The sequence below is a fragment of the Scomber scombrus genome, chromosome 19, assembly GCF_963691925.1.
Source record: "Scomber scombrus chromosome 19, fScoSco1.1, whole genome shotgun sequence".
NCBI lineage: Eukaryota > Metazoa > Chordata > Actinopteri > Scombriformes > Scombridae > Scomber > Scomber scombrus.
This window is the reverse complement of record NC_084988.1, coordinates 3,283,155-3,297,054: the sequence shown is the minus strand read 5'-3', so window position 1 is coordinate 3,297,054 and position 13,900 is coordinate 3,283,155. Positions and strand designations below refer to the sequence as shown.

The 13,900-nt window shown below is 39.1% G+C and overlaps 1 protein-coding gene across 1 annotated transcript; it reads right to left on the bottom strand.

Annotated features, from left to right (window-relative positions):
- Positions 1-6,764: 6,764 nt before the first annotated feature.
- Positions 6,765-13,285, bottom strand: LOC134001252 (uncharacterized). Its single transcript, XM_062440820.1, has 11 exons — positions 12,886-13,285; positions 12,193-12,741; positions 11,500-12,048; positions 10,807-11,355; positions 10,111-10,662; positions 9,757-9,965; positions 8,602-8,753; positions 7,766-8,005; positions 7,061-7,220; positions 6,875-6,950; positions 6,765-6,784 (listed from the first exon to the last, which is right to left on the bottom strand). Exons 1-11 carry the CDS (start codon positions 13,283-13,285, stop codon positions 6,765-6,767), a joined length of 3,456 nt encoding a protein of 1,151 aa, XP_062296804.1.
- Positions 13,286-13,900: the final 615 nt, after the last annotated feature.

Below are 13,900 nucleotides of genomic sequence, written 5' to 3'. Positions count from 1 at the left end.
GTGGCGTAGATGAAGATAGAGGTTGATGTTTTTGTGATCGAGGCATTAGTAGCCATCTGTGACCTTGCTCTGTGAAGAAAGCCCAACAGCTCTGGATTTCTGTGGGGGGTTATTTTGTGTATGTGTGTGCAGTATGTACTCCTATGTGTGTGTGTGTGTGTGTGTGTGTTCGGTGGGGGGTTTGCCTTAAACATAGTCGAGTAAAGCTCTTTTGACAACAGCAAACCTTCCTCTGGCCTCCCTCTTGCCTCTCCCTTTATGCTTTCTACTGATAAGTTAATTTTGGTTAAAAAAACAAAAACAAACCTTGATGAATTGACTGTTTTTTCCCAACAAAGTCTGAATCTGCTGACTGAGCCTGCAGGAGGTTTGCAGCGTTATGAACACATCATTGGACTCCTGGTTTTTGTTAGGATTCAAGGTTCTGTTTTTTATGTAGATTTATGTAGGAATTATTTTTAGACATCCATGCAGAAGCAAAACTATCTGACTGCTGGTAAAGTAAACATTGATATGTTGCATAAATAATCCCATCCTAGCTTGCACAGCATCAGTTATTACATGTGACTACTGTTTCCTGACAACAGCTCACATAGATTTCTATTAGTTTGAAATGAGGCTGATTCAGTATCTTTCATCATACAGACAAATCTCATGCAAAGCTGCTCTGAAGACAGAACTAATGTTGGTTTTACACCTCAGAGTGAAAAGACCAAAATATTGCATTTCTCATTGCCATCCAAAACTACCCAGATGCAATCCTGTCTTATAATTATATTTGTTTTCTACTGAATTGCATTTGAACAAAGCATTGTTTTGAACAAAACTTAATGCTGCACAAACGTTTCTGGACAAATAATGAGGAATAAATAGTTGATTAACACATCAGGGAGAGTCACAAAAATGTTGATACTGAATGTTCAATGACAATGCATTTCATTTTCTTCCTGCCATAATAATCAATCTTGCACTGCAGTGTTTATTTACACCATTATTAAACATTTGCATGTTCAGGCACTGGCAGCACTGGTTAAGGTTAGGGAGAGATTGTGGTTGATTCAATACCAAAAAAGTCAATAGTGGCTTCGAGCACATGTTAATTAATTTAAAACACACTTTTTAATTTACCTCAATCAAAGTTCTATCATTGCCTTAACCTAACCACACACAGGCCTCGTTCTCTGCCCACCACGACTGCAGCACAGTATATAAATGTCATTCCTTTGGAATTGTTGCTTGCAGACGTAATCCAGGCAGGATTATGCCCACATACAGTTTAGTAGTATATAATCCTATAGGAGACAGTGCTGCCATATGCTATGCAGCTCATTACAAGCAGACACACGTCAGGAGAAAGTAAACATAGGATGTTTTCAGTGTTTGAATAAATTACCAATAATGTTACTACTTAAGTGGCAAATAGCCAAAATAAAATGTTGGCATTGTACATTTCTGAAAACCACAGATACGTTGACTCTTTATATTTTAATGTTGGTCATTATTAGTTATTAGTAATTATTAGTTAATAATTATGATTTATGATGTGACAATGCTGTGGTTATTAATGTCCTGTTAGATTTAGATAAAACAACCACTTAAGTTAGGGTTAGAGAACGATCATGGTTTAGGTAAAAAAAAAAAAAAAAACTAAGAGAAAGGGAACTATTAATATAACTTGAAAGATAAAATGTTCCCATTCTCCCTATATGTATTTTTTTCTTCCAAAAAGGCCTCCAATGTTCCCTCTCTCTACTTTCTTTTCATGTCATGCCTTCACTTTATTCTCCCTGCCCACTACCCCCCCTTTTTCTCTTTTTCATCCCCCCTCTCTCTGCAAGTCATCATATCTTCTATAACTTTCCTTTCCTACTTTCTCAAAGCCAGTATTCATAAAACCGTCGCTGACAGCTGATGTATAAAAACTCATCTTACCTGTTTTTTTCCTCTGCTCTCCCCTGAGCGTCGACAGCTGAAAAACAGAATGAGTCACACAGCCGAAATCCAACCACAAAGAAAACGAAAATAAAATAAATGTAGCTGACATTCTCCTGCCATCTGCATGTTGACTTTTCCTTTCTTTTTATTCTTGAATATTTTATTTTGCTCTGTTGTTTGACACAAGTGGATCCCAAATGCTTTTAATGCCAAAACTCCCCCACCAGCACTCACTATTCAGTTTTTATATAACATGATGTAAGATGAGACTTTTTCATATGTTTCAGGTGACTGAAAAAAAAGAAAATCAAACCGTGTCATGCTGTTTATCTAAGATAACATGGAAAAAACCCTGAAGTGGGTTGCAATTTGGATTTTTTTTGTTGTTGTAACCCAAACAAACATGTACAAATGATGAATTAAACAATGCGTTTGTCTGCACTAGCATAACTCTTTATTGGATTTGGGGGCGTACACCATTATGTATGTAAGCTAAGCAGACAAACACGGTTATCTTTCATTTATATAATACCTGGACAAACAAGCTCTAGACTACACTGCAAGAATAACTCTACTTCCTTATGTGAAACCTGCTAGCTTACCCTCAAGCCTTTTGGCATGATTTCATGTAGGAAGCCATTAAAGTGCATATTTAAGATTCCTATTACAAGATTTAGATTCAAGTAAACTATTTTAAAAACAACCTGGAAATGTGAAAAAGTTGAAGAGACTTTATATACTATTAGCTTTAGTTCAGTGGTTCCCAACCTAGGGGTGGGGCCCCTCCAAAGGGTCAGCAGATAAATGTGAGGGGTGGTGAGATGATTAATGGGAGAGGAAAGAAGAAAAAACTTCAAAGTTCAGTTTTTGCGTTTTTTCTCTAATCTTTGATTTTTGCTGAAATATTGGATCATTTGAACATTTATTGAAATGAAACCATGTGAGAAGTTTAGAGAGAAAAAAATCTGTATTTGGTGGAGCTGTTAACAACTCATAGACATCTGAAATGTGAGCCTGACTACACACTGCTTTCTGTAAGACGTCAAAAGCCAAAAAGGTTGGAATCCACTGGTTTAATCTTTAACAATGTGTTGTATTTTTCGATAAAAATCTTTTTTTTTTGGCCAACATCCTTCTTCAGGGTAAAAGCTGTTTGCTGAAACTTTGATCTTTATCTGTTAATTAAATTCATAGTGTGCAGCTTCCCTTCCTTTTTAAAAAATCAGGCTTTGTTGTTCTAAACGGCATATATGACTTGACTTTCAAAACTCACATTTTGTTTGCAGCAAAAAACAAGATTTCTTCCCAATTCCCCAAAACTTCTTCATTTAATTTGAATGGTGATTTAGTTTTTGTATTTTTTATGTTTCACAAAAATGACCCCTTCACCCTGAAACGCATTATGATTTCCATCACAGAGATGCACAACAACCGAGAGTCAGTCGCTGTGATAATAAAAGGATAAACAGGCTCTGCAGCAGAAACGCTGATTGACAGCCTGACAGCTCAAACACAGCTGAAATGCTCCCGGGGCAAGTTGATGGGAAGGTTGGCGGGATATTTTTTGTCACAGCATTCAGGGGAAAGAATAAAAAGCTGATAAATGATGGTGGTAGACAGCCTGGGAATATTATAGGTCTTAAGACAATCTAGTCTGAATTTACATAAACACACACAGTCTGTGACCACTTGTTCCCTGAAGGCTGATTCACAGACACTGAAGTAAAAAATACATTTAAATGAAGGCGATGCAGATGAGGGAGAAAAGATGGGTTGAAAGTACAAAGAAACGTGACTACATGTTAAAATTTTGTGAGATAAAATGGAAAATGCACCGTTAATAGGCCCTCGAGGGTTATTTTAAAGTAAGGACACATTCAGAACAGTGTGTTGCTCAGACCAGCTGATTATCCTGGTTCACTTGTCTCCAAAGAGCAGGGATCAAACCTGACGTGCCGTATCTGCCGAAGCCAGAGCTCCATGTGCAGTGAAGCAGCGATGAGGCCTGAGCGCTCTAACCAACAATAGACGTGCGGCTCCGACAGCTGATTTCCTGTCTGGTGCGTCTGTGTGACTGACAGGATGAACACCTCAGAGCTGTCTGAGTCACCTGTCGGATGACTGACAGACATGAAGGGAATTAATTTCCATATGTCGACTGTGTAATTTTCTCATACAATATTATATCCAAATAACAATTCTGTGCTATCTAAGTGTTTTAGTTTTAAAGCTGTATGAGCACTGAGCTGTAACTGTCAGTGCATTTTAATACCAGCATCAAGATTCACTCTTTACTTTTTACTCCAGGGCTGCCCATGGGCACAAGGTGACACAACACAGTGATGTGGGTGGTGTATGTTTCTGTGTGTGTGCAACTGGGACTGAGAGTAACAGCTAAATATTGCAACATAACACAGCAAAGCAAATCACAGTGTTATTTTTACACATCCTAACCGGATACTGGAGTCACTTAATGTAATGAAAGGTATAAAAGGTAACATGGCAATATAAGAGATGATGCAGTGCATCATTACAATGTGTGATGTAATGTAGCTTAATCTATTTTACACTACATTACTTAACCTAACCATAACCATCATCGACCATGATAAAATAATGACAGAGATGACATAAAGTAACGTAACAACATAAAATAACATAACATAAAATAACATAACATAAAATAACATAACATAAAATAACGTAACGTAACAAAACATAACGTAACAAACATAACATAATGTAACGCAACGTAATGTAACAAACGTAACGCAACATAACATTACAACGTTACATAATAAATAAATAAATAAATAAAATAAAAGGCCTGAAATGGCAAAGAAATATGACAAAATTGACCAGTTTGTACAAGATAGCTGACTGTTATTAATTCTTCTACTTCAATTTTGAAGACAGGGCTTCAATTTGAAATATTCATGACAAAAGAATAATAATATTAATAATAATTGGATCCAAGAGGGCCTTTGCATGGAAAGTGAAAAGATGAATTTGTAATATAAAACAGTTCTGGGATCAGCAGCATTCTCTATTGATTACTTGATCACATGCATGACAGCTTTTAATGGTCACAACCTCGTTTCTCCCGCCTGGACTACTTTAATTCACTATTCACATATCTTAATGATGCAGCAATGTCCTATCTACAGTTAAAACCACAGACTGTATATAAGAAATGGACGTAACATCCGTGACGTCACCCATTGGTTTGTGGACTGCTGCTCGGAGGCCAATAGTTTCGGATCTGAGCAGCGCCATCTTGAAAATTTCCGATGCATGCTGGGTAAAAATAAAAACACGGATTCTACTTATATGGGCATCAGGAGGAGCATGAGGCGCCTCCTGAACCTGTGAACCAATCAACCTGTCAATCACGACGTAGCCACGCCCTAATGCATACCCTGCTTTATCGTCAAATATAAAATCAAGGAGGCCAAAATGTCCCAAATGAACATCATACTGCATTGAAGAAGGCTTTTAACTAGCGATTGAGACCATAAACACATTTTGAAAACGTTTACTGAGGTTAGAAATCAAGTGAGAAGTTGGTGAATTCTCCATTGACTTGTATAGAGACGGAAGTCCTTTTGACACCAAAACGGTCGCCCCCTGGTGGCCTTTTGATAGAATGCAGTTTTAAGTTACTTCCGCGTTGGCCTCATTTCAGAGGACCGGAACTCCCCGTCTGGTTAAAACAGAGTGCAGCAGTAAGGCACCTCACTAACACTCTACGTAGGCAACATATCACTCCTGTCCTGGCAGAATTACACTGGCTACCCATCTGTTACAAAATCCAATTCACATTCACACACTTTCACATCTGCACATGGTCTGGCTCCACTGTACATTTCTGAACTTCTCACACCCAATTATGCATTAAGATCCCTCAGATCTGAAAGTCAGCTGTTCTTACAAGTTCTAAGATCCAGACGTAAGACCAAAGGAGACAATGCAGTATCAGATCAGCTGAGTCGGTGCCTCATTTTAAAAAGCTTTTAAAGAAACATTTAAAGTCTATTTATCTATCTATTTATGCTTGGTTATTGCTTTTATTGTGTTTTGTGTGTGTTATTCTCTTAATATGCATTGTGTGAAGCACCTTGTAACTAAGGTTTGGAAATAAAGTTTATTATCATTATTATTATTATTATTATAACAATAAGTATTATACTATTAATAAAGAAAAAGTGACAATTTACTTCATAGTATGGAAGATCAGTTACTGGATCTAAAGAAGAATCCATGCTATTGTTTAGAAACATAAAACGGGGGTAATGCATTATAAACAAATGCAAGAAAAACTTTAAAACGGAAAGAAAAGTGTTGATAACTACATATCATAGTTTTTATCATTATGGAAAACTCATTATAAATAACCCTTAAAGAAGATGACTATAAATGAATAGAGTCAAAGCACTAGTGATGCAAACATTTTGCTTTTAATATTCTTTTAACCCCACACAATTATCATGTTATGCTTGACAGATTTGGCTGTACTGAAAATAAACACAGAGTAGCATAAAAGTATTATTAATTATCATGTTCCTTCATTTTTTTAATTCTTATAGATTGTAAAATTGAAGAACAATACAAAAGTATGGTAAGATTTAATGATTGATTAATATGAATTAAAAAAACCCATCTTGATTTGTCATGTCTCTTCATTTGATACTAATAGATTGTAGAATTGAATAATAATATAAAAGTATGGTGAGATTTAATGATTGATTAATATGAATAGAAAAACCACCTTGAAACTAAATAATATCACAGTACAACACGTTTGTGCGTTGTTGCTGTATGTAACCAGCTCACTCCGGTGATTTGTCCCCTAAAAATGAAGACAAAAGAGAAAACTGTGTTATTATTAAGTTTATTGTGTTGAGACATCAGATGAGACCAGATTGTAATTCTTACTCACACATGATTGGTCCAATAGTCAGTGGCTTCATAGGAGCAGAAGTTGAAAGGGAACGACGTGCTCTTCTTGTGCAAGACTGCGTGGTGAGAAAGGGTAGAAAAAATAAACATTACCATTAAAACCCAGTGTTTGAGCAACATTGATCATTGATTGACATTGCTATCGATAAAGTGACGTGTTACTCACTGGAACACACAAGGAGCTCCTCTGGTCACACAATCTGAGGCTGCAGTGAAGGAAAACGTCTCTGTATTCACCCTGTGGCAGGAAGAACAGGGCAGAGAAACGAGCCCTTAGAGATGAGCCGCTCTCAACCACAGACACCTGTCGGCGGTCAGTGGGACACCTGGTGGAGAAGATTGAACGGGTCATCAGAGTCATTTCACATTGCTATACATTGAACGTTTTCCCCATTTTCATTATACTTTACATAGGGAATATATGGGATTTAACGTGAATATATAGGGGAATTAACAGAAATAAACTGGAAATTTACAAAGTTGCATGTTAGCCTATAACTGTAAACTTAAATGTAAACATCTTGTAGCATAATCTTGGTTAAGACAACCAGATTTAATGCAAATACAGGTGAATATCTACTCTATTCTTCAATCACATGCACATAGCACATTACTTACTGCAGGGCCACACCGCCTACATGCACTGTGCATTCCTCCATCACATACACACAATGATTTATACAACCCTGGACTATTGAATCCACACATTTGAACCACAAGACAACATAGTCAAGTTAAGTAAGTTTACCCCAAATTTCCAGTTAATTCCTGTTATTTCTGAAAAACAAATTCCCATATATTCCCATAATTCCCATGGAAAGTTTCAGAAATTTCCCACCCTTTTGCAACCCTACTGCTGACGGAGACGTACTTGTTCTGGATGAGAGAGTATTGCACGGGATCGTCAGGATTTGAAGAGTGAGTGGCATAGCAGTCCTCCAGAACAGCTGCAAAGTTTGTATCCCTCTCATCCACATAGACCCCCACGTACAGCGGCGAGCCCACCGGCAGGGTGACTTGGCCTGCTGGATAAGTCTCGGTGTAGGTGGAGTTGCGGAACAGAAACATGGAGGCTGTGACTTTGGCACCTGAGCCTGAAATGCCACCATGTCTGTCAAGAAAACACGATTTACAGCCTTGAATATATTTTGTTACGTGCAGCAGTATAGTCTATTTATGGTCACCACTAGAGGCCACTGCAGCACTGTTATTGTTATATTATATAGCAGTTTCAAATTAAAAGGTAAACGTAACTAAGAAGTCTTGACACAGTTTTACGATTCTGTCTAGGGCTGGGCAATATACTGATATTATATCGATCTTGTGATATGAGACAAGAAATCGTCTTAGATTTTGGATATCGTAATATCGCGATATGTCACCAGAGTTGTCATTTTCTTAATTCTGTCTATTACAACATGCAGCGCAATAGCCCTAAAAGTCATTAAAAAGATTGTATAGACTTTGGTGGCTCCCTGTGGTGGTATTAAAAAAAAAAATGGTGGCAGACAGCAATGTATGTTTACACTATGATGACTGATTCAAAGCAACAGTGTAGAGAAGGCCAACTTTCACCAGGTTTGCCTGAAGTTTTGTGATGCAATGTCAACATAATTTGAAAATGTGTACAATCATGTTACACTTTTCTATTTTACAACTGTACATGGTGAATCATGCCATAGTGCCCTTTAATAAAAGACTACTCACTCCAGGAATGGTCTGACGGCCACATTCAGGCTGGTGTTTGTTTCCAAAGGATAGGCACAGGAGAAGGGAAGACTCACAGGAACGGTGAAGGATGTGTTGTCCATTGGATAGATGAATAAAGTGTTGGAGTAGATGGCATGTGTGTGGTTGGTCTGAAGAAAAGAAGATGATAAATTATCATTTGAGTTTCAGTTGAGTGATTGGGTGTGCTATTGGCAAAACCTGCTGACATGAAAACCAGTCTTAATTATTGTAATATTAGGATGGACTAACATACAGGCATCACAAACATATTCAGTACCATTATTTCACCATTCATCCCCTGTACACCAGTGAAGCATCATTTATTATTTCGTCTTTCAGAAATAACATGCTTTATGTCCCAAATACGCTGTTCCCCAGCGAATTCAAAAATCATTATTTTTTGCCCTCCAACCTTTTGTTTGATGTCTGATGATGGAAAACCTGAAACACTCGATGACCCCAGTTTACATTACTGACTGTGTCCATATGCAAGATGTGCAACTACAACATTGGCAGAAATGAAGGCTACAAATGTTAAGTAATTGTATATCAGTCAGGAACACTCTTTGCGAAAAATGGAAATACAGTTTTGCTTGGTGCTGAATGCTCCACTCGATGCTCCCTGGATTAACCAGCAGCATGCCGAGCCAAAACAGGAAGCGCAATGCAAAACTCTTATGCAGAGTGGCCTGAAAGCAAGACATGAATTTCAGATAGACCCTTGCAAGATCAGTGTAGGTGGGAGTCATATTTAAATGGTCTGCCTTGTTGTGAGAATGGCTGTGATTGGTGTGTGACTGATGAGGTATGCTGATTCGATCAGCAGCTGTCACCTGATTACAGCTGGGGCGTATGACTTCCGTGTCCTGCATGAACTAACACGATGCTTCATTTTTTTTAAAGTTGCAATGACTCTACACACTTTTGTAGCACCTTCTGCTGTATCTCCAACCAGCTAATGTTAATTTGGGATGATGACCATTGTAGCTAGTACTATGCTAGCTGTCTGGGTTTAACCCTGAACAACATATACAGTACATAACACAGCAGAGAGTACAATGATATGTCAGGTTAGGTAAGGTTTACAGAAAAAAACAAAACAACAACAACACAAAAAGATGAAGTCTTTACCGTCAGTGTGTTTCCACAGGGTCCTGCCTTGGCTTCCACTTCGTACCAAACTACACCATCAAGTACTCTGAATGAGGAGCAGTTGCGGGCTGCCAGGTTGCCAGTGAACGGATTAAAACCAGAGGAGGTCATGCTAGCCAAATCCAGGCCTACTTGAAGTTTATCACGGCCACAAATGAGTTGTGATGGCCGAAGTGGATGATGCTGGACTAAAGAATAAAATACAAAGACAACAAATAGGTTTGAGAAGAAGAAGTTGAGAGTAAATACTATACACAAGATGAGAACCTCCATAAACCAGGACATTTCATTTTTACATCAGTGAAAAGATGTTTCAAATTATGTTTCAAATACCTGCGCAGTATGCAAGATGGCAATTAGATGGCTTCACAAGTTTGTAGACATAGTAGTTTCCATAGCAGAGCTTGACTTGGATGATGTGTGAGCGAAATCTGCAGCAGCTGCCGCTCCAGGCATTGCACACAGTGCGATTTACAATTTTATTATACTGTGTAGGATGAGGTTCTGTTATCCACAGAGGAGCATGGGTTCCACATCTGTTCTCAGCCACACATCTCTCTGGAATATGAGCACTGGTTTGCCCCAGGAACAGGCGATACCAGCCTTGCCAGTTAACATTTCTGTCACAGTGTAGGCCCTGATACACTGCATAATTAGTTGAACGCCACTCATCATGTAGTGCAGTGTAGTGGTCACAGGGGTCGGCACAACCAGTACCATTAATGCAGTCCATACCTAAGGGACAAACATTATGTTCACAGTTGAACTGGAGAGTCTGGGCAGAGGGGACTGATCTGGTGCTGGTGGGAGGATGAGCGATGGTGGAGCTTTGTGGTCTTGGATCAGATGTGGTTGAAGCAACTGCAGGCTCTGTTCTGTTAACCTCTGAAACAATGAAAAAAGTCATATATAATCTAAGAACAAGTGGAAAGTGGAGTCTTTATTACTCTAAAACACTTAAATGAATGGACTAGGTGAGCAGATTGATTATTTCGCATCAGTGAAAAGATGTTTCAAATTGAACAATACCTGCGCAGTATGCAAGTTGGCAAACCGATGGCTTCACAAGTTTGTAGACATAGTAGTTTCCATAGCAGAGCTTGACTTGGATAATGTGTGAGGGAAAGTAGCAGCAGCTGCCGAGCCAGGCATTGCACACAGTGCGATTCACAATTTCATTTGACTGTGTGGGATGAGGTTCTGTTATCCACAGAGGAGCATGGGTTCCACATCTGTTCTCAGCCACACATCTCTCTGGAATATGAGCACTGGTTTGCCCCAGGAACAGGCGATACCAGCCTTGCCAGTTAACATTTCTGTCACACTGTGACTGATACACTGTATTATTAGTTGAACGCCACTCATCATGTAGTGCAGTGTAGTGGTCACAAGGGTCGGCACAACTAGTACCATTAATGCAGTCCATACCTAAGGGACAAACATTATGTTCACAGTTGAACTGGACAGTCTGGGAAGAGGGGACTGATCTGGTGCTGGTGGGAGGATGAGCGATGGTGGAGCTTTGTGGTCTTGGATCAGATGTGGTTGAAGCAACTGCAGGCTCTGTTCTGTTAACCTCTGAAACAATTAAAAAAGTCATATATAATCTAAGAACAAGTGGAAAGAGGAGTCTTTATTAGTATAAAACACTTAAATGAATGAAGTAGGTGAGCAGATTGATGATTTCGCATCAGTGAAAAGATGTTTCTAATTTAACAATACCTGCGCAGTATGCAAGATGGCAAACCGATGGCTTCACAAGTTTGTAGACATAGTAGTTTCCATAGCAGAGCTTGACTTGGATGATGTGTGAGCGAAACCTGCAGCAGCTGCCGCTCCAGGCATTACACACAGTGCGATTTACAATTTCATTTGACTGTGTGGGATGAGGTTCTGTTATCCACAGAGGAGCAGCGGTTCCACATCTGAACTCAGCCACACATCTCTCTGGAATATGAGCACTGCTTTGGCCCAGGAACAGGCGATACCAGCCTTGCCAGTTAACATATTGGTCACACTGTGACTGATACACTGTATTATTAGTTGAACGCCACTCATCATGTAGTGCAGTGTAGTGGTCACAAGGGTCGGCACAACTAGTACCATTAATGCAGTCCATACCTAAGGGACAAACATTATGTTCACAGTTGAACTGGACAGTCTGGGAAGAGGGGACTGATCTGGTGCTGGTGGGAGGATGAGCGATGGTGGAGCTTTGTGGTCTTGGATCAGATGTGGTTGAAGCAACTGCAGGCTCTGTTCTGTTAACCTCTGAAACAATTAAAAAAGTCATATATAATCTAAGAACAAGTGGAAAGAGGAGTCTTTATTAGTATAAAACACTTAAATGAATGAAGTAGGTGAGCAGATTGATGATTTCGCATCAGTGAAAAGATGTTTCTAATTTAACAATACCTGCGCAGTATGCAAGATGGCAAACCGATGGCTTCACAAGTTTGTAGACATAGTAGTTTCCATAGCAGAGCTTGACTTGGATGATGTGTGAGGGAAATTGGCAGCAGCTGCCGGCCCAGGTATTACACACAGTGCGATTTACAATTTCATTTGACTGTGTGGGATGAGGTTCTGTTATCCACAGAGGAGCAGCGGTTCCACATCTGAACTCAGCCACACATCTCTCTGGAATATGAGCACTGGTTTGCCCCAGGAACAGGCGATACCAGCCTTGCCAGTTAACATATTGGTCACACTGTGACTGATACACTGTATTATTAGTTGAACGCCACTCATCATGTAGTGCAGTGTAGTGGTCACAAGGGTCGGCACAACTAGTACCATTAATGCAGTCCATACCTAAGGGACAAACATTATGTTCACAGTTGAACTGGACAGTCTGGGAAGAGGGGACTGATCTGGTGCTGGTGGGAAGATGAGCGATGGTGGAGCTTTGTTGTCTTGGATCAGATGTGGTTGAAGCAACTGCAGGCTCTGTTCTGTTAACCTCTGAAACAATTAAAAAAGTCATATATAATCTAAGAACAAGTGGAAAGAGGAGTCTTTATTAGTATAAAACACTTAAATGAATGAAGTAGGTGAGCAGATTGATGATTTCGCATCAGTGAAAAGATGTTTCAAATTGAACAATACCTGCGCAGTATGCAAGATGGCAAACCGATGGCTTCACAAGTTTGTAGACATAGTAGTTTCCATAGCAGAGCTTGACTTGGATGATGTGTGAGCGAAACCTGCAGCAGCTGCCGCTCCAGGCATTACACACAGTGCGATTTACAATTTCATTTGACTGTGCGGGATGAGGTTCTGTTATCCACAGAGGAGCATGGGTTCCACATCTGTTCTCAGCCACACATCTCTCTGGAATATGAGCACTGGTTTGCCCCAGGAACAGGCGATACCAGCCTTGCCAGTTAACATATTGGTCACAGTGTAGGACCTGATTCACTGTATTATTAGTTGAACGCCACTCATCATGTAGAGCTGTGTAGTGGTCACAGGGGTCGGCACAACTAATGCCATTAATGCAGTCCATACCTAAGGGACAAACATTATATCCACAGACAACTGCCCCTGTGAAAAGCAACACAACAGTTTGATGCATGCTGTTTTGTGTTATTTTTGTGTATATTTACACTGATTCATGAAGGCCTTTTCAAATCTAATCACAGACTGATATCAGTAGATATAAACTGAAGCTAATCATGTGATTGCCATCTGTTACATCAAAAATAGATATTTGCATTTCGATGTAATATTATCACTGTACTTATTTTCTTACAATCACTAGTGAATGAAATACTGCACCTGTCTCAGGGTGGACTATTATTAGAAAGGCATATTGAGTTACAAATCATTTCTCAGGCTCATTGAACATATTAAATTCTAGTTTTCAAAATATTATAAAAAAACTGTACATAATAATAGTATTTGTGAAATTATGTTGAAGGCAGTCGTAAAAAAAAAAAAATCCACCTTACATGTTGATATCTAAGTCAGTGTAAATATACCTCAGATAGACAGTTGTCAGACAGTTATGATTTATGTGCGGAGAAGCAAATTCAAGGCACCATTTGATTAAAGTCTTTTAATAGAAGTCATTTCATTGTTTGACACAAAAGCAGGAGAAATGTAACAAATCTATGTAAAT

What these genes read in the sequence shown, in the direction of transcription:
- LOC134001252 (XM_062440820.1), bottom strand. Translation starts at nt 13,285, where the DNA reads ATGGACTGCATTAATGGCATTAGTTGTGCCGACCCCTGTGACCACTAC. An exon ending in CCATCTTGCATACTGCGCAG is followed by an intron (nt 12,742 to 12,885) that starts GTATTGTTCAAT and finishes TAATTGTTTCAG; the next exon opens with AGGTTAACAGAACAGAGCCT. An exon ending in GACTATTGGACCAATCATGT is followed by an intron (nt 6,785 to 6,874) that starts GTGAGTAAGAAT and finishes CTTCATTTTTAG; the next exon opens with GGGACAAATCACCGGAGTGA.